This window comes from Manis pentadactyla, chromosome 11, assembly GCF_030020395.1.
Source record: "Manis pentadactyla isolate mManPen7 chromosome 11, mManPen7.hap1, whole genome shotgun sequence".
NCBI lineage: Eukaryota > Metazoa > Chordata > Mammalia > Pholidota > Manidae > Manis > Manis pentadactyla.
The window spans coordinates 45,462,297-45,489,824 of NC_080029.1; the positions used below are offsets into that span (position 1 = coordinate 45,462,297).

Below are 27,528 nucleotides of genomic sequence, written 5' to 3' on the forward strand. Positions count from 1 at the left end.
TATATTCTGGACGTCAAGCCTTTATCGGATGTGTCATTTTCAAATATATTCTCCCATACTGTACGGATCCTTCTTGTTCTATTGATGGTGTCTTTTGCTGTACAGAAGCTTTTCAGCTTAATATAGTCCCACTTACTCTTTTTTGCTGTTGTTTTCCTTGCCCGGGGAGATATGTTCAAGAAGAGGTCACTCATGTTTATGTCTAAGAGGTTTTTGCCTATGTTTTCTTCCAAGAGTTTAATGGTTTCATGGCTTACATTCAGGTCTTTGATCCATTTTGAGTTTACTTTTGTATATGGGGTTAGACAATGGTCCAGTTTCATTCTCCTACATGTAGCTGTCCAGTTTTGCCAGCACCACCTGTTGAAGAGACTGTCATTTTGCCATTGTATGTCCATGGCTCCTTTATCAAATATTAATTGACCATATATGTCTGGGTTAATGTCTGGATTCTCTAGTCTGTTCCATTGGTCTGTGGCTCTGCTCTTGTGCCAGTACCAAATTGTCTTGATTACTATGGCTTTATAGTAGAGCTTGAAGTTGGGGAGTGAGATCCCCCCTACTTTATTCTTATTTCTCAGGATTGCTTTGGCTATTCGGGTCTTTGGTGTTTCCATATGAATTTTTGAATTATTTGTTCCAGTTCATTGAAGAATGTTGCTGGTAGTTTCATAGGGATTGTATCAAATCTGTATATTGCTTTGGGCAGGATGGCCATTTTGACGATATTAATTCTTCCTAGCCACGAGCATGGGATGAGTTTCCATCTGTTAGTGTCCCCTTTAATTTCTCTTAAGAGTGACTTGTAGTTTTCAGAGTATAAGTCTTTCACTTCTTTGGTTAGGTTTATTCCTAGGTATTTTATTTTTTTTGATGCAATTGTGAATGGAGTTGTTTTCCTGATTTCTCTTTCTGTTGGTTCATTGTTAGTATATAGGAAAGCCACAGATTTCTGTGTGTTGATTTTGTATCCTGCAACTTTGCTGTATTCCAATATCAGTTCTAGTAGTTTTGGGGTGGAGTCTTTAGGGTTTTTTATGTACAGTATCATATCATCTGCAAATAGTGACAGTTTAACTTCTTCTTTACCAATCTGGATTCCTTGTATTTCTTTATTTTGTCTGATTGCCGTGGCTAGGACCTCCAGTACTATGTTAAATAACAGTGGAGAGAGTGGGCATCCCTGTCTAGTTCCCGATCTCAGAGGAAATGCTTTCAGCTTCTCGCTGTTCAATATAATGTTGGCTGTGGGTTTATCATATATGGCCTTTATTATGTTGAGGTACTTGCCCTCTATTCCCATTTTGCTGAGAGTTTTTAACATGAATGGATGTTGAACTTTGTCAAATGCTTTTTCAGCATCTATGGAGATGATCATGTGGTTTTTGTCTTTCTTTTTGTTGATGTGGTGGATGATGTTGATGGACTTTCGAATGTTGTACCATCCTTGCATCCCTGGGATGAATCCCACTTGGTCATGGTGTATGATCCTTTTGATGTATTTTTGAATTCGGTTTGCTAATATTTTGTTGAGTATTTTTGCATCTACGTTCATCAGGGATATTGGTCTGTAGTTTTCTTTTTTGGTGGGGTCTTTGCCTGGTTTTGTTATTAGGGTGATGTTAGCTTCATAGAATGAGTTTGGGAGTATCCCCTCCTCCTCTATTTTTTGGAAAACTTTAAAGAGAATGGGTATTATGTCTTCCCTGTATGTCTGATAAAATTCCGAGGTAAATCCATCTGGCCCGGAGGTTTTGTTCTTTGGTAGTTTTTTGATTACCTCTTCAATTTCGTTGCTGGTAATTGGTCTGTTTAGATTTTCTGTTTCTTCCTGGGTCAATCTTGGAAGGTTATATTTTTCTAGGAAGTTGTCCATTTCTCCTAGGTTTCCCAGCTTGTTAGCATATAGGTTTTCATAGTATTCTCCAATAATTCTTTGCATTTCCGTGGGGTCCGTCGTGATTTTTCCTTTCTCTTTTTTGATACTGTTGATTTGTGTTGACTCTCTTTTCTTCTTAATAAGTCTGGCTAGAGGCTTATCTATTTTGTTTATTTTCTCGAAGAACCAGCTCTTGGTTTCATTGATTTTTGCTATTGTTTTATTCTTCTCAATTTTATTTATTTCTTCTCTGATCTTTATTATGTCCCTCCTTCTGCTGACCTTAGGCCTCATCTGTTCTTCTTTTTCCAATTTCGATAATTGTGACATTAGACCATTCATTTGGGATTGCTCTTCCTTTTTTAAATATGCTTGGATTGCTATATACTTTCCTCTTAAGACTGCTTTTGCTGTGTCCCACAGAAGTTGGGGCTTAGTGTTGTTGTTGTCATTTGTTTCCATATATTGCTGGATCTCCATTTTGATTTGGTCATTGATCCATTGATTATTTAGGAGCGTGTTGTTAAGCCTCCATGTGTTTGTGAGCCTCTTTGCTTTCTTTGTACAGTTTATTTCTAGTTTTATGCCTTTGTGGTCTGAAAAGTTGGTTGGTAGGATTTCAATCTTTTGGAATTTTCTGAGGCTCTTTTTGTGGCCTAGTATGTGGTCTATTCTGGAGAATGTTCCATGTGCACTTGAGAAGAATGTATATCCCGCTGCTTTTGGATGTAGAGTTCTATAGATGTCTATTAGGTCCATCTGCTCTACTGTGTTGTTCAGTGCTTCCGTGTCCTTACTTATTTTCTGCCCAGTGGATCTATCCTTTGGGGTGAGTGGTGTGTTGAAGTCTCCTAGAATGAATGCATTGCAGTCTATATCCCCCTTTAGTTCTGTTAGTATTTGTTTCACATATGCTGGTGCTCCTGTGTTGGGTGCATATATATTTAGAATGGTTATATCCTCTTGTTTGACTGAGCCCTTTATCATTATGTAGTGTCCTTCTTTATCTCTTGTTACTTTCTTTGTTTTGAAGTCTATTTTGTCTGATATTAGTACTGCAACCCCTGCTTTCTTCTCACTGTTGTTTGCTTGAAATATGTTTTTCCATCCCTTGACTTTTAGTCTGTACATGTCTTTGGGTTTGAGGTGAGTTTCTTGTAAGCAGCATATAGATGGGTCTTGCTTTTTTATCCATTCTGTTACTCTGTGTCTTTTGATTGGTGCATTCAACCCATTAACATTTAGGGTGACTATTGAAAGATATGTACTTATTGTCATTGCAGGCTTTGAATTCGTGGTTACCAAAGGTTCAAGGTTAGCCTCTTTAGTATCTTACTGCCTAACTTAGCTCGCTTATTGAGCTGTTATATACACTGTCTGGAGATTCTTTTCTTCTCTCCCTTCTTGTTCCTCCTCCTCGATTCTTCATATGTTGGGTGTTTTGTGCTGTGCTCCTTCTAGGAGTGCTCCCATCTAGAGCAGTCCATGTAAGATGTTCTGTAGAGGTGGTTTGTGGAAAGCAAATTCCCTCAGCTTTTGTTTGTCTGGGAATTGTTTAATCCCACCGTCATATTTGAATGATAGTCGTGCTGGATACAGTATCCTTGGTTCAAGACCCTTCTGTTTCATTGTATTAAATATATCATGCCATTCTCTTCTGGCCTGTAGGGTTTCTGTTGAGAAATCTGACGTTAGCCTGATGGGTTTCCCTTTATAGGTGACCTTTTTCTCTCTAGCTGCCTTTAACACTCTTTCCTTGTCCTTGATCTTTGCCATTTTAATTATTATGTGTCTTGGTGTTGCCCTTCTTGGATCCTTTCTGTTGGGGTTCTGTGTATTTCCGTGGTCTGTTTGATTACTTCCTCCCCCAGTGTGGGGAAGTTTTCAGCAATTATTTCTTCTAAGATACTTTCCATCTCTTTTCCTCTCTCTTCTTCTTCTGGGACCCCTATAATACGGATATTGTTCCTTTTGGATTGGTCACACAGTTCTCTTAATATTGTTTCATTCCTGGAGATCCTTTTGTCTCTCTCTATGTCAGCTTCTATGCGTTCCTGTTCTCTGATTTCAATTCCATCAATGGCCTCTTGCATTCTATCCATTCTGCTTATAAACCCTTCCAGAGTTTGTTTCATTTCTGCGATCTCCTTTCTGGCATCTGTGATCTCTTTCCGGACTTCATCCCATTTTTCTTGCGTATTTCTCTGCATCTCTGCCAGCATGTTTATGATTCTTATTTTGAATTCTTTGTCAGGAAGACTGGTTAGGTCTGTCTCCTTCTCTGGTGTTGTCTCTGTGATCTTTGTCTGCCTGTAGCTTTGCCTTTTCATGGTGATAGGAATAGTCTGCAGAACTGGGACGAGTGACGGCTGGAAGGACTTCCTTTCTTGTTGGTTTGTGGCCCTCCTCTCCTGGGAGAACAGCGGCCTCTAGTGGCTTGCGCTGCACAGCTGCGCGCAGACAGGGTTTCTGCTTCCTGCCCGGCTGCTATGGAGTTAATCTCCGCTGTTGCTGTGGGCGTGGCCTGGCTCGGGCAGCTACTCCAAAATGGCGGAGTCGCGTTGGAGCAGGAGCTGCTGGGAGGCTATTTATCTCCGTAAGGGGCCTCCCTGCTCCCTGCAGCCCAGGGGTTAGGGTGCCCAGAGATCCCGGATTCCCTACCTCTGGTTTAAGTGACCCGCCCTGCCCCTTTAAGACTTCCAAAAAGCACCCGCCGAAACAAAACAACGACCACAAAAAAAAACAAGAAAAAAAATTTTTTTAATTAAAAAAAAAAGGTGGTCGTTCGTTTTTCTTTATTCTCCGGTGCCAGCCTCAGGCCTCTGCTCACCGGTCTTTCTGCCCTGTTTCCCTAGTATTGGGGTCCCTGTCCCTTTAAGACTTCCAAAAAGCGCTCGCCAAAACAAAGCAGCAAAAAGCAAAAAAAAAAAATGGTCGCGCGCTTTTCTTATGTCCTCTGTCGCCCAGCCTCCAGTGCCTGCTCACTGTTCTTGCTGCCCTGTTTTCCCAGTATCGAGGGCCCTGCACTCTGGCCAGGATGTCTGGGGCTGGGTGTTCGGCAGCCCTGGGCTCCGTCTCCCTCCCGCTCTGCCTGCTCTTCTCCCGCCGGGAGCTGGGGGAAGGGGCGCTCGGCTCCCGCGGGGCCGGGGCTTGTATCTTACCCCCTTCGCGAGGCGCTGGGTTCTCTCAGGTGTGGATGTGGTCTGGATATTGTCCTGTGTCCTCTGGTCTTTATTCTAGGAAGGGTTGTCTTTGTTATATTTTCATAGATATATGTTGTTTTGGGAGGAGATTTCCGCTGCTCTACTCACACCGCCATCTTCCGCCCCTCTGATCTCTGTTTTAATTTGGTCATTGATCCATTGATTATTTAGGAGCATGTTGTTAAGCCTCCATGTGTTTATGAGCCTTTTTGTTTTCTTTGTACAATTTATTTCTAGTTTTATGCCTTTGTGGTCTGAAAAGTTGGTTGGTAGGATTTCAATCTTTTTGAATTTACTGAGGCTCTTTTTGTGGCCTAGTATGTGGTCTATTCTGGAAAATGTTCCATGTGCACTTGAGAAGAATGTGTATCCTGCTGCTTTTGGGTGTAGAATTCTGTAGATGTCTGTTAAGTTCATCTGTTCTAGTGTGTTGTTCAGTGCCTCTGTGTCCTTACTTATTTTCTGTCTGGTGGATCTGTCCTTTGGAGTGAGTGGTGTGTTGCAGTCTTGTAGAACCAATGCCTTGCATTCTATTTCCTCCTTTAATTCTGTTAGTATTTGTTTCACATGTGTTGGTGCTCCTGTATTGGGTGCATATATATTTATAATAGTTATATCCTCTTGTTGGACTGACCCCTTTATCATTATGTAATGTCCTTCTTTATCTTGTTACTTTCTTTGTTTTGAAGTCTATTTTGTCTGATACAAGTACTGCAACACCTGCTTTATTCTCCCTATTGTTTGTATGAAATATCTTTTTCCATCCTTTGACTTTTAGTCTGTGTATGTCTTTGTGTTTGAGGTGAGTCTCTTGTAAGCAGCATATAGATGGTTCTTGTTTTTTTATCCATTCTGTTACTCTGTGTCTTTTGATTGGTGCATTCAGTCCATTTACATTTAGGGTGATTATTGAAAGATATGTACTTATTGCCATTGCAGGCTTTAGATTTGTGGTTACCAAAGGTTCAAGGTTAGCTTCTTTAGTATCTTGCTGTCTAACTTAACTCACTTATTGAGCTATTATAAACACTGTCTGATGATTCTTTATTTCTCTCCTTTCTTATTCCTCCTCCTCCATTCTTTATATGTTGGGTGTTTTATTCTGTGCTCTTTTGTGTCTCCTTTGACTGCTTTTGTGGGTAGTTGATTTTATTTTTTGCCTTTATTTAGTATCTGGTTGGTCTGCTTTCTTTGCTGTGATTTTATTTTCTCTGTTGACATCTATTTAGCCTTTGGAGTGCTTCCATTTAGAGCAGTGGATGTAGTTTGTGGGAGGAAAATTCCCCCAACTTTTGCTTGTCTGGGAATTGTTTAATCCCTCCTTCATATTTAAATGATAATCGTGCTGGATACAGTATTCTTGGTTCAAGGCCCTTCTGTTTCATTACATTAAATATATCATGCCATTTTCTTCTGGCCTGTAAGGTTTCTGTTTGAGAAGTCTGTTGATAGCCTGATGGGTTTTCCTTTGGAGGTGACCTTTTTTCTCTCTCTTGCTGCCCTTAATACTCTGTCTTTGTCTTTGATTTTTGCAATTTTAATTATTATATGTCTTGGTGTTGTCCTTCTTGGTTCCCTTGTGTTGGGATATCTGTGTGCTTCCATGATCTGAGAGACTATTTCCTTTCCCAGTTTGGGGAAGTTTTCAGCAATTATTTCTTCAAAGACACTTTCTATCCCTTTCTCTCTCTCTTCTTCTTCTGGTACACCTATAATGTGAATATTGGTCTGTTTGGATTGGTCACACAGTTCTCTTAATATTCTTTCATTCCTGGAGATCCTTTTATCTCTATGTGTCTCAGGTTGTCTGTATTCCTTTTCTCTTATTTCTATTCCATTAACAGCCTCTTGCACTTCATCCAGTCTGCTTTTAAGTCCTTCCAGAGATTGTTTTATTTCTATATTCTCCCTCCCAACTTGATCCTTTAGCTCTTGCATATTTCTCTTCAGGTCCATCAGCTTGGTTATGACCTTTATTTTAAATTCTTTTTCAGGAAGATTGATTAAATCTATCTCCCCAGGCCGTCTCTCAGGGGTTGTCTCGGTGATTCTGGACTGGACCAAATTCTTCTGCCTTTTCATGGCCATAGAGGTAGTCGTAGGCACATAGCAGGTGTGTTAGTGGGGAGCACAAAGTCCCTTCCTGCTTGCTGGTCACCTTGCCCTTCTCTGCTGCCTGTGCTGGTTATCTGCATACCGGAAGCAGGCTCCAGGTTAATGTCCTGAGCTGTGGTGGGCAGAGCATCCCAGAGTCCTGCAGGGAGAGGCAGGTGTGCCGGGTGTGCTCTCCTGCGGGAATGGCGCCCCTTTGCACCTTGCCCTGGCTTCCTCTGTGTGCGCCAGGCAGCTGCTCGCTGGTGGCAGCTTTTGGATCTGGCCCTGGCAGCTGCGCACTGGGAGGCGATTCTGGGTGGCTGCTGTGGGCCCTGTTGCACCCAGGCTGCTCTTCCAGGGCCGCATGGGAGGGGAAATGAATGGCAGGCTGTTTATCTCTGTGAGGCACTTCAGGGCTGCATTGCCACCCAGGGGTTTAGGGTGCCTGAAGTTCCCTGGGATTCCCAGCTTCTGGGCTGATTGTGCCAGGATGATTCCATCTAGCTGTGAAGCCCCTGTCCCTTTAGGAGTTTCAAAAAGCACTTGGTTTTCATTTGTCCCAGGGAAGCTGGCTGCAGGGACCCGCTCACAGAGTTTGCTTTTCCGTTTCCCTAATATCCAGCACACCATGCAATGTGTGTCTGCGCTCCTGGTGTGGATTACTAGAGCTGGTTATTTAGCAGTCCTGTGCTTCCACTCCCTCCCTGCTCCGACATTTCCTCCTGCCAGTGAGCTGGGGTGGGGGTTGCACTTGAGTCCTGCCGGTCCGCAGATTATATCTTACCCCCTTCGTGAGATGCTGAGTTCTCGCAGATGTAGATGTAGCCTGGCTGTTGTACCGTATCATCTGGTCTCTCTTTTAGGCATAGTTGTATTTGTTGTATTTTCAGAAATATATATGGTTTTGGGAGGGGATTTCTACTCATGCCACCATCTTCCCAAAATCTTTGTTGAGGATTTTTGTATCTATGTTCATCAGCAATATTGGTCTATAATTTTCTTTCTTTGTGGTGTCTTTGTCTGGTTTTGGTATTAGAGTGATGCTGGCCTCATAGAATGAGTTTGGAAGTATTCCCTCTTCTACTTTTTGGAATACTTTAAGAAGATGGGTATTAAATGTTTGTTAGATTTCACCTGTGAAGCCATAAGGTTCTGGACTTTCATTTTGGGGGAGTTTTTGGATTACCATTTCAATTTTTTTACTGGTAATTAGTATGTTCTGACTTTCTGTTTCTTCCTGGGTCTGTCACGGAAGGTTGTATTTTTCTAGGAATTTGTCCCTTTCTTCTATGTTGTCCAATTTATTGGCATATAAGTTTTCATAGAATTCCCTAATAATTCTTTGTATTTCTGTGGTGTCAGTTGTAACCATTCCTTTTATGTTTCTGACTGTGTTTATTTGTGTCCTTTCTCTTTTTTTCTTGAAAGTCTGGCTAGGGGTTTGTCTATTTTGTTCATCTTCTCAAAAGAACCAGTTCTTGGTTTCATTGATTTTTTTTCTATTTTGTTCTTTTCTATTTTATTTATTTCTGCTCTGATCTTTATCATGTCTCTCCTACTAACTTTGGGTTTCATTTGTTCTTCTTTTTCCTAGTTTCTTTAGTTGTGAGTTTAGACTGCTCATTTGGGATTGTTCCTCTTTCCTGAGGTCAGCCTGTATTGCTGGGTACTTCCCTCTCAGAACCACTTTTGTGGCGTCCCACATATTTTGAACTGATGTATTTTTGTTTTCACTTTTCTCCATGTATTGCTTGATTTCTTTGATTTGTTCATTGATCCATTGATTATTTAGATGCATGTTGTTTGGCTTCCATGTGTTTTGTGAGGTTTTTTTGTTTTCTTGGTGTAATTTATTTCTAGTTTCATACCATTGTGACCTGAAAAGATGCTTGATACAATTTCAATCTTTTTGAATTTATTCTTTTAGAATTTATTGAGGCACTTTTTGTGTCCTAATATGTGATCTATTCTGGAGAATATTCCAGGTGCACTTGAGAAAAAGCATATCCTGCTGCTTTGGGGTGGAATGTTCTGTGTATATCTGTTAAGTACATCTGATCTAGGGTGTTGTTCAGCACCTCTGTTTCCTTATTAATTTTTTCTGTCTGGTTGATCTGTCCATTGATGTAAGTGGTGTGTTAAAGTTCCCTAATATGATTGAGTTGAAGTCTGTTTCTCCCTTTAGTTCTGTTAGTATGTTTTTTATATGTTTAGGTGCTCTTAAGTTAGTACATATATATTTATAATGGTTATATCCTCTTGTTGGACTGATCAGTTTATCGTTATGTAATGTCATTCTTTGTTTATTGTTACTTTCTTTGTTTGAAGTCTATTTTGTCTGATACAAGTACTGTATCCCCTGCTTTTTTATCTCTATTATTTGAATGAGATATCTTTTTCCATCTCTTCACTTTCAGTCTATGTATGTCTTTAGGTCTGAAATGAGTCTCTTGCAGGCAGCATATAGGTGGGTCTTTTTCTTTTTTTTAATTGAAGCATAGTTGATATTATAATCTTATATTGGTTTTAAGTATAAAACACAGTGGTTCAGCAGTTACCCATATTATTAAATCCTCACCCTCTCTGGTGCAGTTACTATCTATCACCATAGTAAGATGTTACAGAATCATTGGCTATATCCTCCATGCTGTATGACCATCCCTGTGGCCAACTTATATTGTGATTGTGAATTATTGTGCCCCTTTATCCCCTTCCCCTCCCACCCAACCCCTTACTTTTGGTAACCAGTAATCCCTTCTCAGTGTCTATGAGTGTATTACTATCTCATGCCTATTTTTATACTTTTATTTTATGTGTAGTGCAGACAATGTGTAGTATTGTTTCTACTTCATTTAAATGGATCATGCTGGATATACCTGCTACTGCTACTCATATTGCTGTTTTCCTTGGACATTGTTTCAGGGATTATAAATGCAGCTCAGATTCACTCACTTTCACTGCTGGGTCATGGATATGACTCTACTCAAACTGTGCTATTGTTCTCCTGATGCACATTTAAATTCCAAATATTTGATATTACCAATAATGCTACAAAATGAATTTTTATATTCCCTTGGTCACATGAGTTTCTTTGGAGTCCTTTCTTCAAAGTCTATTTTAAGGAAGTAAATCACAGGGTAAAGACTGACATATTAATTGGATAAAATGGAAACTGTTTAATTCTGGCTCCATGCATGGTATGCAGGGCCCTGTGTGGAAACTCCAAAGCTTTAAGCTACAATGCTTAGCTTCAAAGTTTGGAGAAATTAGCATACACAACAGTAGTACCAGGAGGTGCTATGAAATAAATAGTGTATGCTGATAGAGGCAGCTCTGATGTTAAAGGGTTTGGGTCAGTGATTTGTACCTTTCTCCCATAAATCTGAGTAGGCTTATCTTTGTTAGCCCCTTAAACTGATTTAATTCCAGTCAAGAGCAAAGAGGCTCAGTGCCTTTTTAGGCCTCTCTCTGTGTTTTGTTCTCTCAATTCTAAAACCATAGGCAGATCCTGTTCTCTGTTTCCTATCTCTTGGGATCAGTGCATGTCAGTATTCTGAGCCTTCTTACATGGTCTTTTAATGCTATTCTCCAGGAAGATGCATCAGGTGTGAAATTCTGTCTTCCCCAGTGATCTCTCTAATTTTGATGCTGGTCACCAAACATCATGATAGTGTTAATTCCTATTGCCACTCATTCAAAAGAAACTTCATTAGATAGAAATTTCCTTTTGTGGGGGGGATCTCCAAGGAGTTCCTTTTATCTTTTTCCCCCCTTTTATTCCAGCAGTAAAAGGTCTGTGTTTTTAAATATATATTATGTTTGAGTTGGAGCAAATTGAAGGTGTGAAGACTATGTAGGAGCACAAAACATGGAATACTTCAAAACAGGGTCTCTCAAAGTGTAGTTCCGAGACCAGGAGCATTTGCATCTTCTAGGAACCTGTTAGAAATGCAAATTCTCAGGCCCACTCAGACCTACTAAATCAGAAACTATGGGGTTGGGATCCAGTGATCTGTGTTTTAATTAGCCCACTGGGGAGTCTGAGAACCTCTGCTTTAAAGGATGTTTAGATAGGCTGTATAACCTGGGGTTGTGTTGTGGGCCTGCCTTACTGTACTTTCAGGAAGGGACTACATACATGAGGGTTGGCTGTTCCAGCAGGATTATTTGTTGTCATTGCTTAATCACTAGTGACATGAGAGGTATACTTCCATACTTTTTTGTGTGGCATTGTTATAGACAGACCTCTAACTCTGGAGGCTGCTTTGGTTTTCCTTTGTTGATTATGACCAACGGTAGGAAATAGAATGCCATAAATCCTTGTTTCCAGGGTTACCTTCTTGCTGCTGATAACAGGCAGGAAATTAAAACAATCTGTGATCGTGTTTTGTTCTTATTAGCTACAGATGGTAGCTTTCAGATATGTTGGAGCAAAACATAAATAAATATAGTAGAGAAACTTCATTATTGAAGTTGGCTAGGTTGAGTTTATAGTCTGGGTTCATTTTAATGAAATGAGATATAGGCAACTAATTAGTGTTCCATTACACACAAAGCAATAAAATATATGAAGGTCACTAATTTTTTTCTTCTTAGTTTAATTTTGAGTATGTAAGACATTTGTATGATTTCAAAGTCAACACTAAATAACAAATTACATAAAAATCTAAAGGTTATTTTTTAAAGTTAGCTCTATTAAAGTGCAACTTAAATTCAGTAAGTCACCAACTTTATGTGTACAATTTGAGTTTTGACAAATATATACAGTTGTATAGCCACCAGTACAATGAAGTTATAGACTGTTTATCACCCAAAAAAGTTTCTTCCTACCCTTTTGCAGTCAATTTCCCACCTATTTAGTCCCCAGTAAACTGTCTGCTTTCTCTCACTATGTTTGTCTTTCCCAGAATTCCATACATAATTTTTGTGTGTGTATGTTTGTAACTTCTTACAGTTAGTATAGTTCTTCAGAGATGCAGCCATGTTAGTACATGTACCCATAACTATTTCCTTTTATTGCTGAGTAATGCTCCATTGTCTGTACATTCCAGTTGACAGACATTGTCCTAATTGCTTTTTAGAAAAGTTTTAATTTTGAAATAATTTTGGTCTTGTGGAAGAATTACAAAGATAGTACAGAGAGTCTCTGTACCCTTTTCTGAGACACGGCCATGATACAATTATCAATACTTAAGAAATTAATATTGGTACAATATTACTAAATAAACTACAGACTTTATTCAGATTTTAGTTTTTCCATTGCATTTTGTCAGTCTGTGACAGTTCCTCAATCTTTCATGTCTTTTCAAAGAGCATTTGTTTAGGTATTTTGTATAATGTCCTTCAATTTGGTGATTTGACTGCAGTTATAGATTTTTGGGAAGACTTTCACAGAGGTGATATGCTTTTTTCATTGTATTATATCAGGAGCTACATGGTATCAATATGGCTTATTACTGGTTAAGGTGGTGTTAACTTAATTCAAGTTAACCTTGATCACTGGTTAAGATTGTGTCTGCAAGGTTTTTCTCCTGTAAAGTTACTAGTTATCCTTTTCTCTAGTCAGTTTCTTAGAAGCGAATTATTGCTTTTTAACTCCTGATCTACAGCATTGTGCATGGGACACATAGTTCGGCAATTCCCTCTATCTTAATTACAACAATAGCAATAATAAAAACTACTGCTTACACCACCTGCATAGTTCTAACCACATGTAGATTGTCTCATTTAACCCTCAGGATCCCCCTGAAAAAAATAGGTACTTTTTCATGCCCATTTTACAGCTGAGAAGTTGGGGCATAGAGTGCCTTGCCCAAGGTCGAACAACTAGTTAATGATGGGGCCAGATGCTAACTTAGCCTAACTCCAGGGCCAGCTTTTAACATGTGCCACGTAATTGTACTCAGAGCTTAGAAAAGGGATGCTGTCATTCTTTGCCAGTATGAATGAATGGGTCCTACATTTGACAGTTCTCTTTTGCTTTTTCTTTAAGAAATAATTTTTTTGTTCATTTTTACTTTCAAGAAGATTCTTTGTGCTATACATGGCAACAATACTACATTAAAATGTTGAAGAAATCCAGTATACTTTGGGGAGCACTAACTAAGGATCTATTTTTGGACTTTTTCTTTCAGAAATATGACTGAAGGTTAGGACAGAGTATTCACAATAGAAAAATGCTTTTGGAGAAGGGATGTTTACTTAAAGAATGGCACTTAGCTTTCTCCCTACCAGGGGGTCATGTTTATCTGTATGTATCTAAACCCACATGTTCACTTTTGTTGACCACACTAATGACTTTCCTACTACACAGCCAAACATGTCTCTGAATAGCCTGACTCAGGGGATAACTGTGGTTAAGTGATGACTCAATAACTGTGACCCTATATTCTAGTAGCTATGGAGCCACTGAAGGTCAGGCTGTGTGGGTGGACATTATCACATCTTCCCTGTGACTCACCTGCCAGCTTCCTTTCTGAGAGGAAATAGCTGGAGGTGGTTGCAAAGCTCTGTTTACCTCCTCCATTCTCTGTCTCATCACACTATACAGATAGGTATCCCTAGATCCTTGAAATCACACAGCTAGGTGCCTTGAATATATCTAGTCTGCAAGCTGTCCATGTATCAGTGCAATTTTAAATATAAAGCGTTTTTGTTTCTAAATGTCTGTTGTATGCCTGGTCATATGTCCCAGAGTCCACAGCTTAAACAGGACACTGCTCATCACCCAAAGCCAACCTGGACAGGCATACATATAAAAACCGTAACATTTATTTTTTTAAGAAGGGAGGAAGGCAACTTTTCTGAGTAAGTCTGATGCTTGCATATAATAACTAGAAAATTCTATAGGTAGAAAATTATTTGGAGGGTTTATAACAGAGGTCAACTTTATGTGTGTCTGAATGTGACCTCAGGTCTGAAGTCTGACGATTAATTTTTTTTTCAGAGATGAACATCTATAGAGAAAGCGTTAGGTACAAGAAAACGTAAGGAGGAAAGTGAAAGCAGCCCATTTCTACCCCTGGAAATAGCCACTCTTGTCTTGTATAATTTCTCCATTTCTCTTTCCCTCTCTCATGCTGCAAATAAATTTGTAATCTTGCATTTTTAATGTAACTATATCATGGGGATTTCTCCCCTCATTTAAAGAGAAATGCAACTTTTAATTTTCATTCCCTTAATATGTTAGTAGGATTAACATTCTTTCTTATTTAGACTGTCAGTTTTTATTATTTACCAGTAGAGATTGTTAGCTTTTCTACTCTGCATCTTTCTACGAAACTGAAATGTTACTAAAGCAATGGTCTGATTTCAGATGTCCTAAATGATGCTATATTTGATGAAGATCATGATGAAATGGTTATTGTGAAGGACATAGATATGTTTTCCATGTGCGAACATCATCTAGTTCCATTTGTTGGAAAGGTAAGGTTTTCTCTTGTTGTTTCCTAACAATTTAAAAATGCACAATAAAAGTTTTAAAATTAGGATACTTACATTTACAATTATCATCTGCTAATTCCTAATATCCTAGATATTTAGAATCACACATAAACATTTACTCTTTATCAGTCTAATAGCTTGAAATTAACAAAACAAAACAAAGTGGCAGAAGACCCTCAGGGCAAGTGTTTGTAGTAAATACCATGTTAATAGGTTAAAATAATGAGATTAAGGTTGCATCTTTTTTTTTCTAGGTATCTGCTGCAGGCTCTGAAATCCTCTGCCCTTTGTTTTGACTAAGTAATGTTTGACCCAAGATATACTTTTGTATAATATGACATGAGCAGTAATGATTTCAGAATTTCTTGTGGCAGAGGTTATAGGATTAGTGAACTTAATTTGTTTCCAACTCCTTCTGTATTAGGAAAAATGAATCTAATGCAAGCTAGATAATGTTATCTAGCTTGCTGTAGTCAAATGTATGTTTGACAGCTTGTGGGTTTAAGATCCAGAGTTGCCCGGTTCTCTTTTCCTCCCCCATATCATAATTTTATTTTATTTAGGCTTTTTATTAATAATTTTCAAACAGAAGACTTATAGGAAATAGTGTTAATGAATACCTATATACCCAGTCACCTAAATTTAATGTGTTAACATGTTTCACATTTTTTTGTTAAAGTATTTTATCTTATTTATTTATTAAGGTATCACTGACATACAGTCTTATGAAGGTTTCACATGAACAACATATGGTTACAACATTCACCCATATTATCAAGTCCCCACACACACCTCATTGCTGTCACTGTTCATCAGTGTAGTAAGATACTATAGAGTCATAACTTGTCTTCTCTGCGCTACACTGTCTTCCCTGTGACCCCCTACTTTATGTGTGCTAATCATAATGCCCTTATTCCCCCTCTCCCTCCCTCCCCACCCGTCCTCCCTAACCCCTTCCCTTTGGTAACCACTAGTCCCTTCTCCGAGTCTGTGAGTCTGCTGCTGTTTTGTTCCTTCAGTTTTGCTTTGTTATACTTCACAAATGAGTGAAATCATTTGGTATTTATCTTTCTCCACCTGGCTTATTTCACTGAGCATAATACCCTCTAGCTCCATCCATGTTGTTGCAAATGGTAGGATTTATTTTCTTCTTATGGCTGAATAGTATTCCATTGTGTATATGTACCACATCTTCTTTACCCGTTCATCTACTGATAGACACTTAGGTTGCTTCCATATCTTGGCTATTGTAAATAGTGCTGCAATAAATGTAGGGGTACATATGTCTTTTTAAATCAGGGACCTTGTTTTCTTTGGGTAAATTCCTAGGAGTGGAATTCCTGGGTCAAATGGTATTTCTATTTTTAGTTTTTTGAGGAACCTCCATATTGCTTTCCACAATGGTTGAACTAATTTGCATTCCCATCAACAGTGTAGGAGGGTTCCCCTTTCTCCCCATCCTCACCAGTATTGGTTATTCCTTGTCTTTGTATGTTGGTGTGGGTAAAATTGTAATATTTCCAGAATATCTCATCTGGCTTTAGTACATCTGCGTATCAATAGACGTTCAGAGGTGGGAAGAAGTATGGCTTTAGTGCATTTGCATCATTCCTCAGGGGTGGAGAGAAGTTCATCTCCATATCAATGGATAATTATCCAGGCAACAGAGGCCTTATCTGTACCTGAGAAGTGAGGGGGAGGGCCAGTTTTGCTTCTGCTGGAGCAGGAAAGAGAGAAGGCCGGGGACTGCAGTTTGTAAGCAATAAACGGACTTTAAACTTATTTCTCCCTTTGACTGATTTCAGTTTTAGAGGTATTTTGCCCTAGAATTTCCTCTCCCCAGACCTGCAGTTGGACATCCTAACTGGTATGAGGTGATATCTCATTGTGGTTTAATTTGCATTTCCCTGATAATTAGCAATATGGAACATTAAAGTATTTTTTTCATTTTTTAATAAAAATAAAACATAGAAAATGCACAAATCATAAGATATTCCTTTCCAACTCAGATCAAAAACTAGAACATTACTGGTATCCTGGAAGCTCACCTTGTGCCCCATGTTAATCCCTAACCCATCCCTTGTCCCCAATATATGGATTTCTAACATGATAGATTATTTTTCCTTGTTTTTCTTCTGTATATAAATGGAAATAATCAATAGCATGTACTCTTTTGTGTCTGGTTTCTTTTGTCCCACATAGTAAGAGTCATTGGTGTTATTACTTGCATTGTAGTTTGTTTATTTTCATTACTATTGTTTTTCCTTTGTAAAAATATACCATGGTTTATTTATCTATTCTGTGCTTGGTGGATATTTGTTGTTTTCTCTCTCTGTTTCCACCCGCCACCCCACCTCCACCCCTGCTGCCCCATTACAAACAATACTGCTATCAGCATTCTTTTGGTGCACATATGCATGCATTTCTATTAGGAACATACCTAGGAGTGAAATTGCAGCATGAAAGGGTATATCCATGTTCAATTTATGAGACACTGGCTTTTAGATTTCTGAAGGGGTTGTGCCTATTTACACTTCATATACTCTCATACGAGTCTCAGTCAGTTGATATCCTTGTTTACAATTAGAACTTGGTCTTTTTAAATTTAGTATTCTGGTATGTGTGTGTGTAATGGTATCTCTCACTTTTAAATCCTTTATTATAGAAAGTTCCAAACATATAAGACTAGAAAGACTGGTATAATAAAGTTCTATGTTTCCTACAGCCAGCTTCAACAGTTATCAGTAAAGGACTGGTCTTGTTTTATATAGGTCCCCATTAGATTATTTTCAAGCAAATCCTAGTCATCATATTATTTTTTTCCATGGTTTATTCCAGGATGTCTCTAAAAGATAAGGATTTTTTTAGAAATGTAACTCTAATTTGTATATACACCTAAAAATTTAGCAGTAAATACTTCTGCATATTAAGGAATATGAAATATAGACAGCATAACTCTCCATCCCTAATTAATATTTTTTTATTAAGGTATCATTGATATACACTCTTATGAAGGTTTCACAAGAAAAATAATGTGGTTATTACATTCACCCTTATCATCAAGTCTCTTCCCATACCCCATTGTAGTCACTGTCCATCAGTGTAATAAGATGCCACAGAGTCCCTATTTGTCTTCTCTGAGCTACACTGTCTTCCTCATGACCTCACACACACCATGTGCACCAATCATGATACCCCACAATCCCCTTCTCCCTCCCTCCCCATCCGCTCTCCCCACTCCTCCCCTTTGGTAACCACTAGTCCCTTCTTGGAGTCTGTGAGTCTGCTGCTATTTTGTTCCTTCAGTTCTGCTGCATTGCTATACTCCACAAATGAGGGAAATCATTTGGTGTTTGTCTTTCTCTGCCTGACTTATTTCACTGAGCATAATACCCTCTAGCTCTATCCATGTTGTTGTAATTGGTAGGATTGTTTCTTTCCTATGGCTGAATAATATTCCATTGTGTGTATGTACCACATCTTCTTTATCCATTCATCTACTGATGGACACTTAGGTTGCTTCCATTTCTTGGCTATTGTAAATAGTGCTGTGATAAACATAGGTGTGCATGTGTCTTTTTGAATCTGAGAACTTGTATTCTTTGAGTAATTCCTAGGAGTGGAATTCTCAGGTCAAATGGTATTTCTATTTTTAGTTTTTTGAGGAACCTCCATATTGCTTTCCACAATGGTTGAACTAGTTTACATTCCCACCAGCATTGTAGGAAGGTTCCCCTTTCTCTGCATCCTTGACAGCATTTGTTGTTCCTAGTCTTTTCTATGTTGGCCATCCTAACTGGTGTGAGGTAATGGCTCATTGTGGTTTTAATTTGCATTTCCCTGATGATTAGCAATGTGGAGCATCTTTTCATGTGTCTGTTGGCCATCTGAATTTCTTCTTTGGAGAAGTGTCTGTTCATATCCTCTGCCCATTTTTTAATCAGGTTATTTTCTTTTTAGCTGTTGAGGCATGTGAGTTCTTTATATATTTTGGATGTTAACCCCTTGTCGGATATGTCATTTACAAATATATTCTCCCATACTGTAGGGTGCCTTTTTGTTCTGCTGATGGTGTCCTTTGCTGTACAGAAGCTTTTCAGTATGATGTAGTATCGTTTGTTCATTTTTTTATTTTGTTTCCCTTGCCCGAGGAGATGCGTTCAGGAAAAAGTTGCTCATGTTTATATTCAAGAGATTTTTGCCTATGTTTGCTTCTTAGAGTTGAATGGTTTCATAACTTACATTCAGGTCTTTGATCCATTTTGAGTTTACTTCTGTGTAAGGGGTTAGACAATAATCCAGTTTCATTCTCTTGCATGTAGCTGTCTAGTTTTGCCAACACCAGTTGTTGAAAAGGCTGTCATTTCCCCATTGTATATCCATGGCTCCTTTATCATATATTAATTGACCATATATGCTTGGGTTTATATCTGGGCTCTGTAGTCTGTTCCATTGGTCTATGGGCCTGTTCTTGTGCCAGTACCAAATTGTCTTGATTACTGTGGCTTTGTAGTAGGGCTTGAAGTTGGGGAGCATAATCCCCCCTGCTTTATTCTTCCTTATAAGGATTGCTTTGGCTATTTGGGGTCTTTTGTGGCTCCATAATAATTTTAGAACTGTTTGCTCTAGTTCATTGAAGAATGCTGTTGGTATTTTGATAGGGATTGCATTGAATCTGTAGATTGCTTTAGGCAGGATAGCCATTTTGACAATATTAATTCTTCTTATCCATGAATAAGGATGTGTTTCCATTTATTGGTATCTTCTTTAATTTCTCTTAAGAGTGTCTTGTAGTTTTCAGAGTATAGGTCTTTCATGATGCAACTGTGAATGGAATTATTTTCCTCCACCCCTAATTACTAAAAAGCATCTCCAAAATAATATTTTTCTTACCCACAGTAGCACTACCATAAACAAAATTATCAATAATTCTAAGTAGCATCTATTAACTAACCCATATTTATATTTTCCAGTTGTCACAACTGTCTTACTGTTGGTTTGTTTAAACCAGAATCCAAATAAGGGTCCCATCTTCTCATTTGCACTGCATTTGGTTGTTACGTCTCTTTAGTCCCTTATTTTAAAATAGTGTCTACCCACTCTCTCATGTCAACTCCCCCACCCACCAGTGACATTCCCTTACTGAAGAGAACAGGCCAGTTGTCCTATAGAGTGTTTTGCCTCTGGATCTGCTCCATTCAATCTCTGGATTTCCTATAAATTAGATTCTTTCTAAACCCTAAAGATTAAAGCTAAACATTTTGACAAGAGCAGTTCATCGGGGTGCTGAGGATTCCATAGGCACCATCTAGCAGTCCCACAACTGATGCTGGCTTATGACAACAGAGCTCAGAATTTCATTAGTGAGGGAACTTTTGAGCTCTCATTTCCTTTTATTGTCATTGAGAAAACTAGCTCCAGAAAGACCATGACTTGTCCAAGAGAATTTAGGGAGTTAGTGACTTGACTCAGGTCAGACCCAGGAGCTTGATCCTGTTCTCAGCCTCTCACCACTATATCCTGTTACTTTCTGCCATGATTACCTCTGTGTTTGTGTTTATGCTAACTCTGTTTTTAAATGTATTATTCAGTATGGATTTTCTAAAATGGATGTTTAAATGACTTAGGATCTTCAGAAAGACCAAAAATAGTATAAACAGTAACCAAATTATAGCTGTCCATATAAATATAAAATTTCGATTAGTATAGAAGACCTTGGTTCTATGGTAAAGTTTTAACTGAATTTTCTTTGCAGTACCTAATGTTCAGGTGTTCTTTACTTTCTTCTGCTGGCCAGGAAGGCGATAAGCTAGAGTTCTCAAACTCCCAAAGCATAGCACTGACAGATGAAAAATCACTGATTGCTGCTAGATCAATTATTCAAGTGTACAGTAAATAGTAATAGGTGACCAAATACAACAAATGCTTCCAAGGCATGATGCAAATGACTCTATAATTTTACATTAGGTTAATTGATAATCTAAAAATGACCATTACTTTATTAGCCTTTTTGGAGAAATAGTATTTTCTTATACTTAATACTTGGCTCAAAAGTATTACATTTTAGATATTAATTAGTACCTTTAAGATTATAGAATTGGCTTTTCCTTATAGTAGGCCCTGTAATAACTTAGGTCTTCCAATCCAGGTTCTTGCTGAGTCACATCTGAAGCTGTGTCCTTTTTCTCCTGTTAGGAAGATGGTGCAGCTTAGATATGCAGGCTGCCAAGCATGACAAAGGGGTGGAGACGCTGTGCAGTGGGGCTTGCTCTGCATCAGTGTGGGATTTTTAAGGCCACCATGATGTGTGGAACGGCAGTATTTATAATTACACTTTCAGCTATTTAAAGGAGGCTTTCTTGGCTACATTTTAATGTTGCTACAGGATAATTTGCACTTATTGAATGTTTCCCATCAATAGAGGAAAGACTAAGGACTGTACTGAGAATTTAACTGAAGCAGGAAACCTTGGCTATATGTCAAATAAAATTTGTTGCTTTATTAATAGTCATTCTTAGATATTTTCCTTTTACTGCACTTATGTAACTTTTTGAATGTTTATATAAATACTGTTAAGTCTTAAAGCTACTAGATGTTTTAAAGATATATTTTCATTGTGTTGAATTAACATAATACCTTTATTGTGTTTCCTTATTTCTTCATTTTGTCACAGAGAAGTACTATATTTTCACTTAGCTTATTATTTCTGTCTCTCCTCTGAAGGTCCATATTGGTTATCTTCCTAACAAGCAAGTGCTTGGCCTCAGCAAACTTGCAAGGTAAGTATGACTGTGTGATGGATAGGAAAACAGATTTTATAGGAGCTGTCCCTATACAGTGAGCATCTCATTAGGCTTTTCTTTCTCTACCATTGTGGCTCTAACTTGGAAGTTACATTGCAACTTAAAATTTCTAGTTGCTGAGACCAACAGACTTAGAGGACTTGTGATTCAAATGCCCATTTCTTCTCATTCTGTGATGGCTGCCCTCCTACCCCACCTTCCACTGCTTCTTCCACTGGCACATCCTTGAAGTCTTCACTCACGTCTTTCTCTGTAGAGCCTTCCCTGACTGAAGAGGACCCAAGGGTGCTTCAGTCCAGCCACTGTCCTATAAGGATGGTTTAGCAAACATTGAGGGGTGGGAAAGGAACCTGGGCAGGGTCTAACTGCACTGCACTGTTTCCAAATGTTTAATCAGACAATCTTTTGGGGTCACACTTCTGCCTCCCCCTGTACCTGGCATACCCCTGGAGTCCTGCAGAGCCAGGAAGTTCACTTCTGGCTTCTTTGCTTCTGCAAACACAAGCTCATTCCTTTCTCAGCTCTATTCCAAGACAATGCTCACTCTTTTTCCCTCCTTTCTGCTACAGTCTTCTTTTCTGTTCTTTATCCTGTGGGTTCATGTCTTTTAAAAAGTTCCTTTGCTACCATTTTTATTTGGGTTTTAGGGAGGGCAGATGATACACAAGTATGGTCATCTGTGTTTAGCTTAAGTCAAATTGAGCTTTCATGTTCACATACCTCTACTAGGCCCAGCCCCTAATATTTAATTGCCCCTAAATATCCTTTTTTTGTAATGTCTTTGTATAGACTTAGTGAGTTCTGGGTGGTGGGGAAATACTGGGAGGGATGTGTGTATGTGGAGAGAGAGTTAAGAACAAAATGAAGGAATAGGTAATGAACATGTGGTCAAGTATCTCCCTGACCCTACCTTTTTAAAAATAAACCAAGCTAAATTTGGATAATCTGATTAAGGTTGTAGTGATCATATCAAAACTGGAGTAAATTAATCTTTGTGATCAAGTGCCTGTTCTGTGGCTGTGATGTTCCTACTTCTTTTCTGCTTAGACCTGGGATTCATCACAATCCTGAAATGGTGGTACAGGTATTTTCCAATTCCATGTTGGATTCTGTAAAAACCACCCCAGCAAGCCGACAGTTGCACTCATAGCTGTTCTTTTTACTTTGTTTTCACTTACATTTTCTCACTCATTTCCTCTAGGGATTAATGAGAACATATGTAGAAGAGAGACATTTAACTCCCCCAGTTTCTGACCTCATTCCTCCTCAGCAGTCTCTCCACCAGACAGGGCTATTAGATCATAGCTGTAATTACTTCACTGCAATAAGGCCGTTAACACAAACCTGGAAACATTGCCACTCATCAGTGATCTCTACCCAGTGGCAGTGCCAGGGAGTGGCTGAAAAAGGGTGTTGGTGGTAATGGGGGTAATAAATCCTACTCTAATTTCTATTAGCAACTCCTCCCCGGTAGCTTAATCCCAAATATATAAAGTCATGTTGACTGTGAATAAAAGTGTCTTTACTAAATTGGTTATTCTTACCCTTTAATACACAGTCTAAGAAAAATCAGCATGCTTGCTGTGCAAACATAGCTAGCTGTAGGCCCAGGCCCCTGGTGCCCTATGTTCCAGCATGATTGCCAACCCATATGCATTTTTTGTGTAGGAATCCTGCAACTGTTGATGCCTATAACAGGCTGTCCATATGTGAATGGAGTGTAGTGGATAGTTTTCATATTATAAAGATGCTTTGCAGACCACCAGGCCTTGGTGTTAATGTAAGCAAAGTTCTCTTGAATACCACACTGTGTAGACCATGGGTAACACTTTATTGAAATGGATTCTTGAGTGATCCTGTGGGATTTTGGAATAAATGATAACTTGTGGTAGAAGGGAATAATTTTTAGTTATTTCCTTTCCTAGTGAAAGGAAAAGGTGTCAAATAATTACGGTTTCATGAAACAAAGGAATTTATTTTTAGCATGGGGGTTTGTCTTTATAGGATCAAAACTTAAGGAGAAAATGGAGTGCTAAACCAAAGAACTGAGTGTGTGTTACTTCCAGGTATTTTGTTTTAAAAAAAATTGAATATAGCATCTACTAAATGGAAAGAAAGATTTTTACCCAACTGCTTATTATTCCCTATAAGAAGTAGGAATATTTAGGGAATGAAGAGTAATAAAACTGAATGTCTTAGTAAAACTTCACTGTTCATTTTAATCTTGTATATGAAGTTTGTTATATGCTTACCTTTAAACGAATGACCTTTCAGTGCCAGGGAAGTCAAATATCAAACAGAAAAGCCTTAAATAACAAGAAAATGCCAGAAGTGAGTTGATCTGGTTTAACTCTAGTTGAATTCTAGAGCAAACTTAGTTTGTTGCTGAAAATCCATTGAACATATATTAGTTTTCTTGCCTTAGATTAATTGAGTGAACCTAATTTGAATATAGAATTGTAGTACCTTGGGGTGGTCTATTGAGCACCTACTGCTCCAGCTACTGTGGCTGCAGGAGAGACTAGGACACAATCGCTGACCTCAAGGAGGATGGGCAGTATGAGGCAGCAGGTGCCACAGAAGGGCTTGGTTTGGAGCTCTGAGTTCAGAGAAGTCCAGATGGATGTGGCCTGACATGGCTGAAGAGACCCAGAGGTAGAGGGCTGAGGAGGATTTGAAATAGAAGAGAGGTGTCCTCTCTTCTATTACAGTTAATGCATAAGCAAAGGCAAATAAGAGGGTAGGCGCAAGGCATATTCATGTGGATAGGGAGCATATTGATTGATAGAAATAAGAGATTTAGGCGGGGCAACTGGGAGATAGTTAAAAAGTAGGATGGGCATTAGATTACAAAGGGAACATTCTTTTTTCCTCTTTCTCTCTTATATAAAACTAACATGCCAGTTAACCTTAAACACAAATGAGTGAATAAAAGATAAAGCTTTTCTTTATTATTTCTATTCCCCAGAATTAAAAGCAGAGATTTTTTTCACTTTCCTTCTGGAAATTTTCTATTCAATTTCATGTAGCAAACAAAAACATACAGCTCTTTAAAACTAGCAAAACAAAAAACAAAAAAAAGGGAGATAATACCCTATATTCTGTCCTATAACATTTTAGTTTTTTAATCTAAAATACCTTGAAATCTCTTGGACATCTTTTAGCCCAAAATGTTCAAGTTCCTTTTAATGGCAACATAGTATTTCTTTGATTGATTAGTACAATTCATTTAACTGGTCTTTGATAAAGATTAAATATAATCTACAGTTTGAGCTATTGTTAAAAAAGGAAAAAAATGCTTTAATGAGCATAGTTTTATATATCTGCATACTTTGAGTCTACCTTTAAGATAAATTACTAGAGGAAAATTTGCTGGGTTAGGTTAGCTGAATTTTTGATACTACCTAATTGTTCTCCAAAAAAAATCATACCAATTTATACTCTAATAATAAAGGGTGTGTGTTTCTCCACACTTGCCAACACTGGGTGTCATCATATTTTTCAATATTTGCCAATCTGTTAAGTGAAAAATGGTACTTATTGTTTTAATTTTCATTTATTTAATAGAATAAGGTTGAGTCATTTCAGAAACTTTCTGCTCTTAGTCTTTGATAATTTTTCCCCTAGGTTGTTTGTCTTTATTACTGATTTGTATGAGGTCTCTGAATGCTAAAGCAATTAAGTCAGGTGCTACACATAATTTTCATTTGTATTTTGATTTTGTTTTATAGTATCTTACATTAAGAAGTTTAAAACTTCTGTGTAGTCATAAACTCATGTTTTTTGGGTTATTTCTGTGGCCTTATTTTTATATTTAAATCTTTGCTCCATCTGGAATGTATTCTGGGGCAAAAAGTGAGGCAAAATCCATGCATTGCCGTTGTTTGCTCACTGGCCCCCTGCAACACCCCCACTTCGCTCCCATAGCCATGCTTCCTTCCTTCTTGCTGTCTTTGCTGCTGCATGGTTGGGCCTTTCTTATATTCTTCCTGGGTTATATGTTAAATTCTTAACTCCTCTTCACCTTTTATCTCTTAGGGTTTTTAAATCTCCTCCTATATGCCTCCAGGATGTTCTTTCCAAAATGTGAACTTGATAACTATCCTCCTCTATAGCTCCACATGGGTTTTAAGATAAAGTTCTAACTCTTCCCCTTAGCTGACAAGTCCCACTGTGATCTGGCTCCATCTCCTGCTGCTCTTTTGCCCTTTGCTTTAGCCATACTTGATAATTTGCATCCTGATGTTGAGTCAAACTTGTCAAGTTAAGTTATATGAAGGCACCAAAAATACTCTTTAAATTTGCAAGGGTTAAATATAGCACTCATGGGTTCTTCCTGTGAGAGTGTCACCAGATTACTTCCCTGGGTACCAGAGGAAAAAAAAAAGAGGAGGGAAAGCATAATGCAAAAGAGAAAACAGAGGATTTAGCACAGATGTTATAAGACCAGCAAGCAGGCTATTTAAATAAGAGGTCTGTGGGGTTAAATCCAGTACCCAACCATGTCCCCTTTATTTAAAAAAATCACAAAAGTTAAAAATATAAATCAAGACACAATTTATCAAAGGGGATAAAGTTGTTCCTCTTATTCTGAGGAAGTTTGCATAATAAAAGAGGTAATGAGTCTTTATTTATCAAAAAAAAAGGATCTGTCTGAAGTGCATAGAGAAGCTGACGAACCTGTAAGAAGTAGAAACACTAATTTCCTCTCAGTCTTTGATTGGGTGGATAAAAAGGTTATACAAAGCAGTGCAGTAGAATTTTGGCCAAAAGGCAAGCTTAAAACTTAAAAAAACAAGAATTGTAATTATGTAACAAGAAAGTAAATTAATACAAAATTACTTTTAAAAACAGCTATTTAGAAATTAAAATTCTTTTAAATTCCTTTGACATGATAGAAAATCATAATGATGCAAGCACTATGTATCAATATATACAATCTGAAGTACAAAACTGTACTTTGGAATTAATACCAATCCTCCTCAAACTCTTACAAAAAATAGAAGAGGAGGGACTACTTCCAAACTCATTTTTCAAGGCTAGCATTACACTGATAGCAGACAAGGACACTACAAGAAAAGAAAATTATAGGCCAATATCCCTGATGAACATAGATGCAAAAATCCTCAACAAAATATTAGCACACCAAATTCAACAATACATTGAAAGCATCATACCCTGTGATCAAGTGGGTTTATTCCAAGGACAAAAGAGGCAAATTAATCTATGTGACTTAACCACGTTAACAAATGAAGGATAAAAACCATACAATCATCCAAATAGATGAAGAAAAGCATTTGACAAAATTCGACATCCATTCATGTTAAAAACTTCCAACAAACTGGGTATAAAGGCAATGTACCTCAACATAATAAAGGCCATATATGAGAAGCCCATAGTTAACATCATATTCAATGGTGAAAAACTGAAAGTGTTTTTTCTAGGATCAGGAACAAGACAAGATATCCACTCTCGCCACTTTTATTCAACACAGTATTGGAAGTCCTAGCCAGAGCAATTAGATAAGAAAAAGAAATATATCCAAATTAGAAAGGAAGAAGTAAAATTGTCTCTACTTATAGATGGCATGATATTATGTATAGATAACCCTAAAGAGGCCACCAGAAAACTGTTACAAGTAATAAAGTCAGTAAAGTTACAGGTTACAAAAAGCAGTTGCATTTCTGAATACTGACAATGAACTGTCAGATAAATTATAAAAATAATCCCATTTGCAATTACATCAAAAAGAATAAAATACTCAGTAATAAATTTAAACAAGGAGGTGAAAGATCTGTATGCTGAAAACTGTAAGTCATTGATGAAAGAAATTGAAGAAGATACAAATACATGGAAATATGTATGCAAATACATGGAAGGAAGATACAAATACATGTGAATGGAAAGATATTCCATATTCTTGGATTGGAAGAATTAATATTAAAATGTCCATACCGCTTAAAGAAATCTACAGATTCACTGCAATCCTTATCAAAATTCCAATGTCATTTTTCACAAAAACAGAGTAACAATCCTAAAATTGTATTGAACCACAAAAGACCTCCAATAGCTAAAACTGTCTTGAAAAAGAAGAACAAAGCTGGAG

The 27,528-nt window shown here is 38.0% G+C and overlaps 1 protein-coding gene across 4 annotated transcripts in view; it reads left to right on the forward strand.

The window, feature by feature from the left end:
* Positions 1-27,528, forward strand: part of GCH1 (GTP cyclohydrolase 1) — a 68,502-nt gene that overhangs the window by 30,188 nt on the left and 10,786 nt on the right. For all 4 annotated transcript variants that reach the window (XM_036918418.2, XM_036918399.2, XM_036918409.2 and 1 more), the window contains exons 2-3: positions 14,492-14,601; positions 21,343-21,398. In XM_036918418.2, the coding sequence (XP_036774313.1) occupies positions 14,492-14,601; positions 21,343-21,398 (166 nt within the window). The remainder of the gene's footprint in view (positions 1-14,491; positions 14,602-21,342; positions 21,399-27,528) is intronic.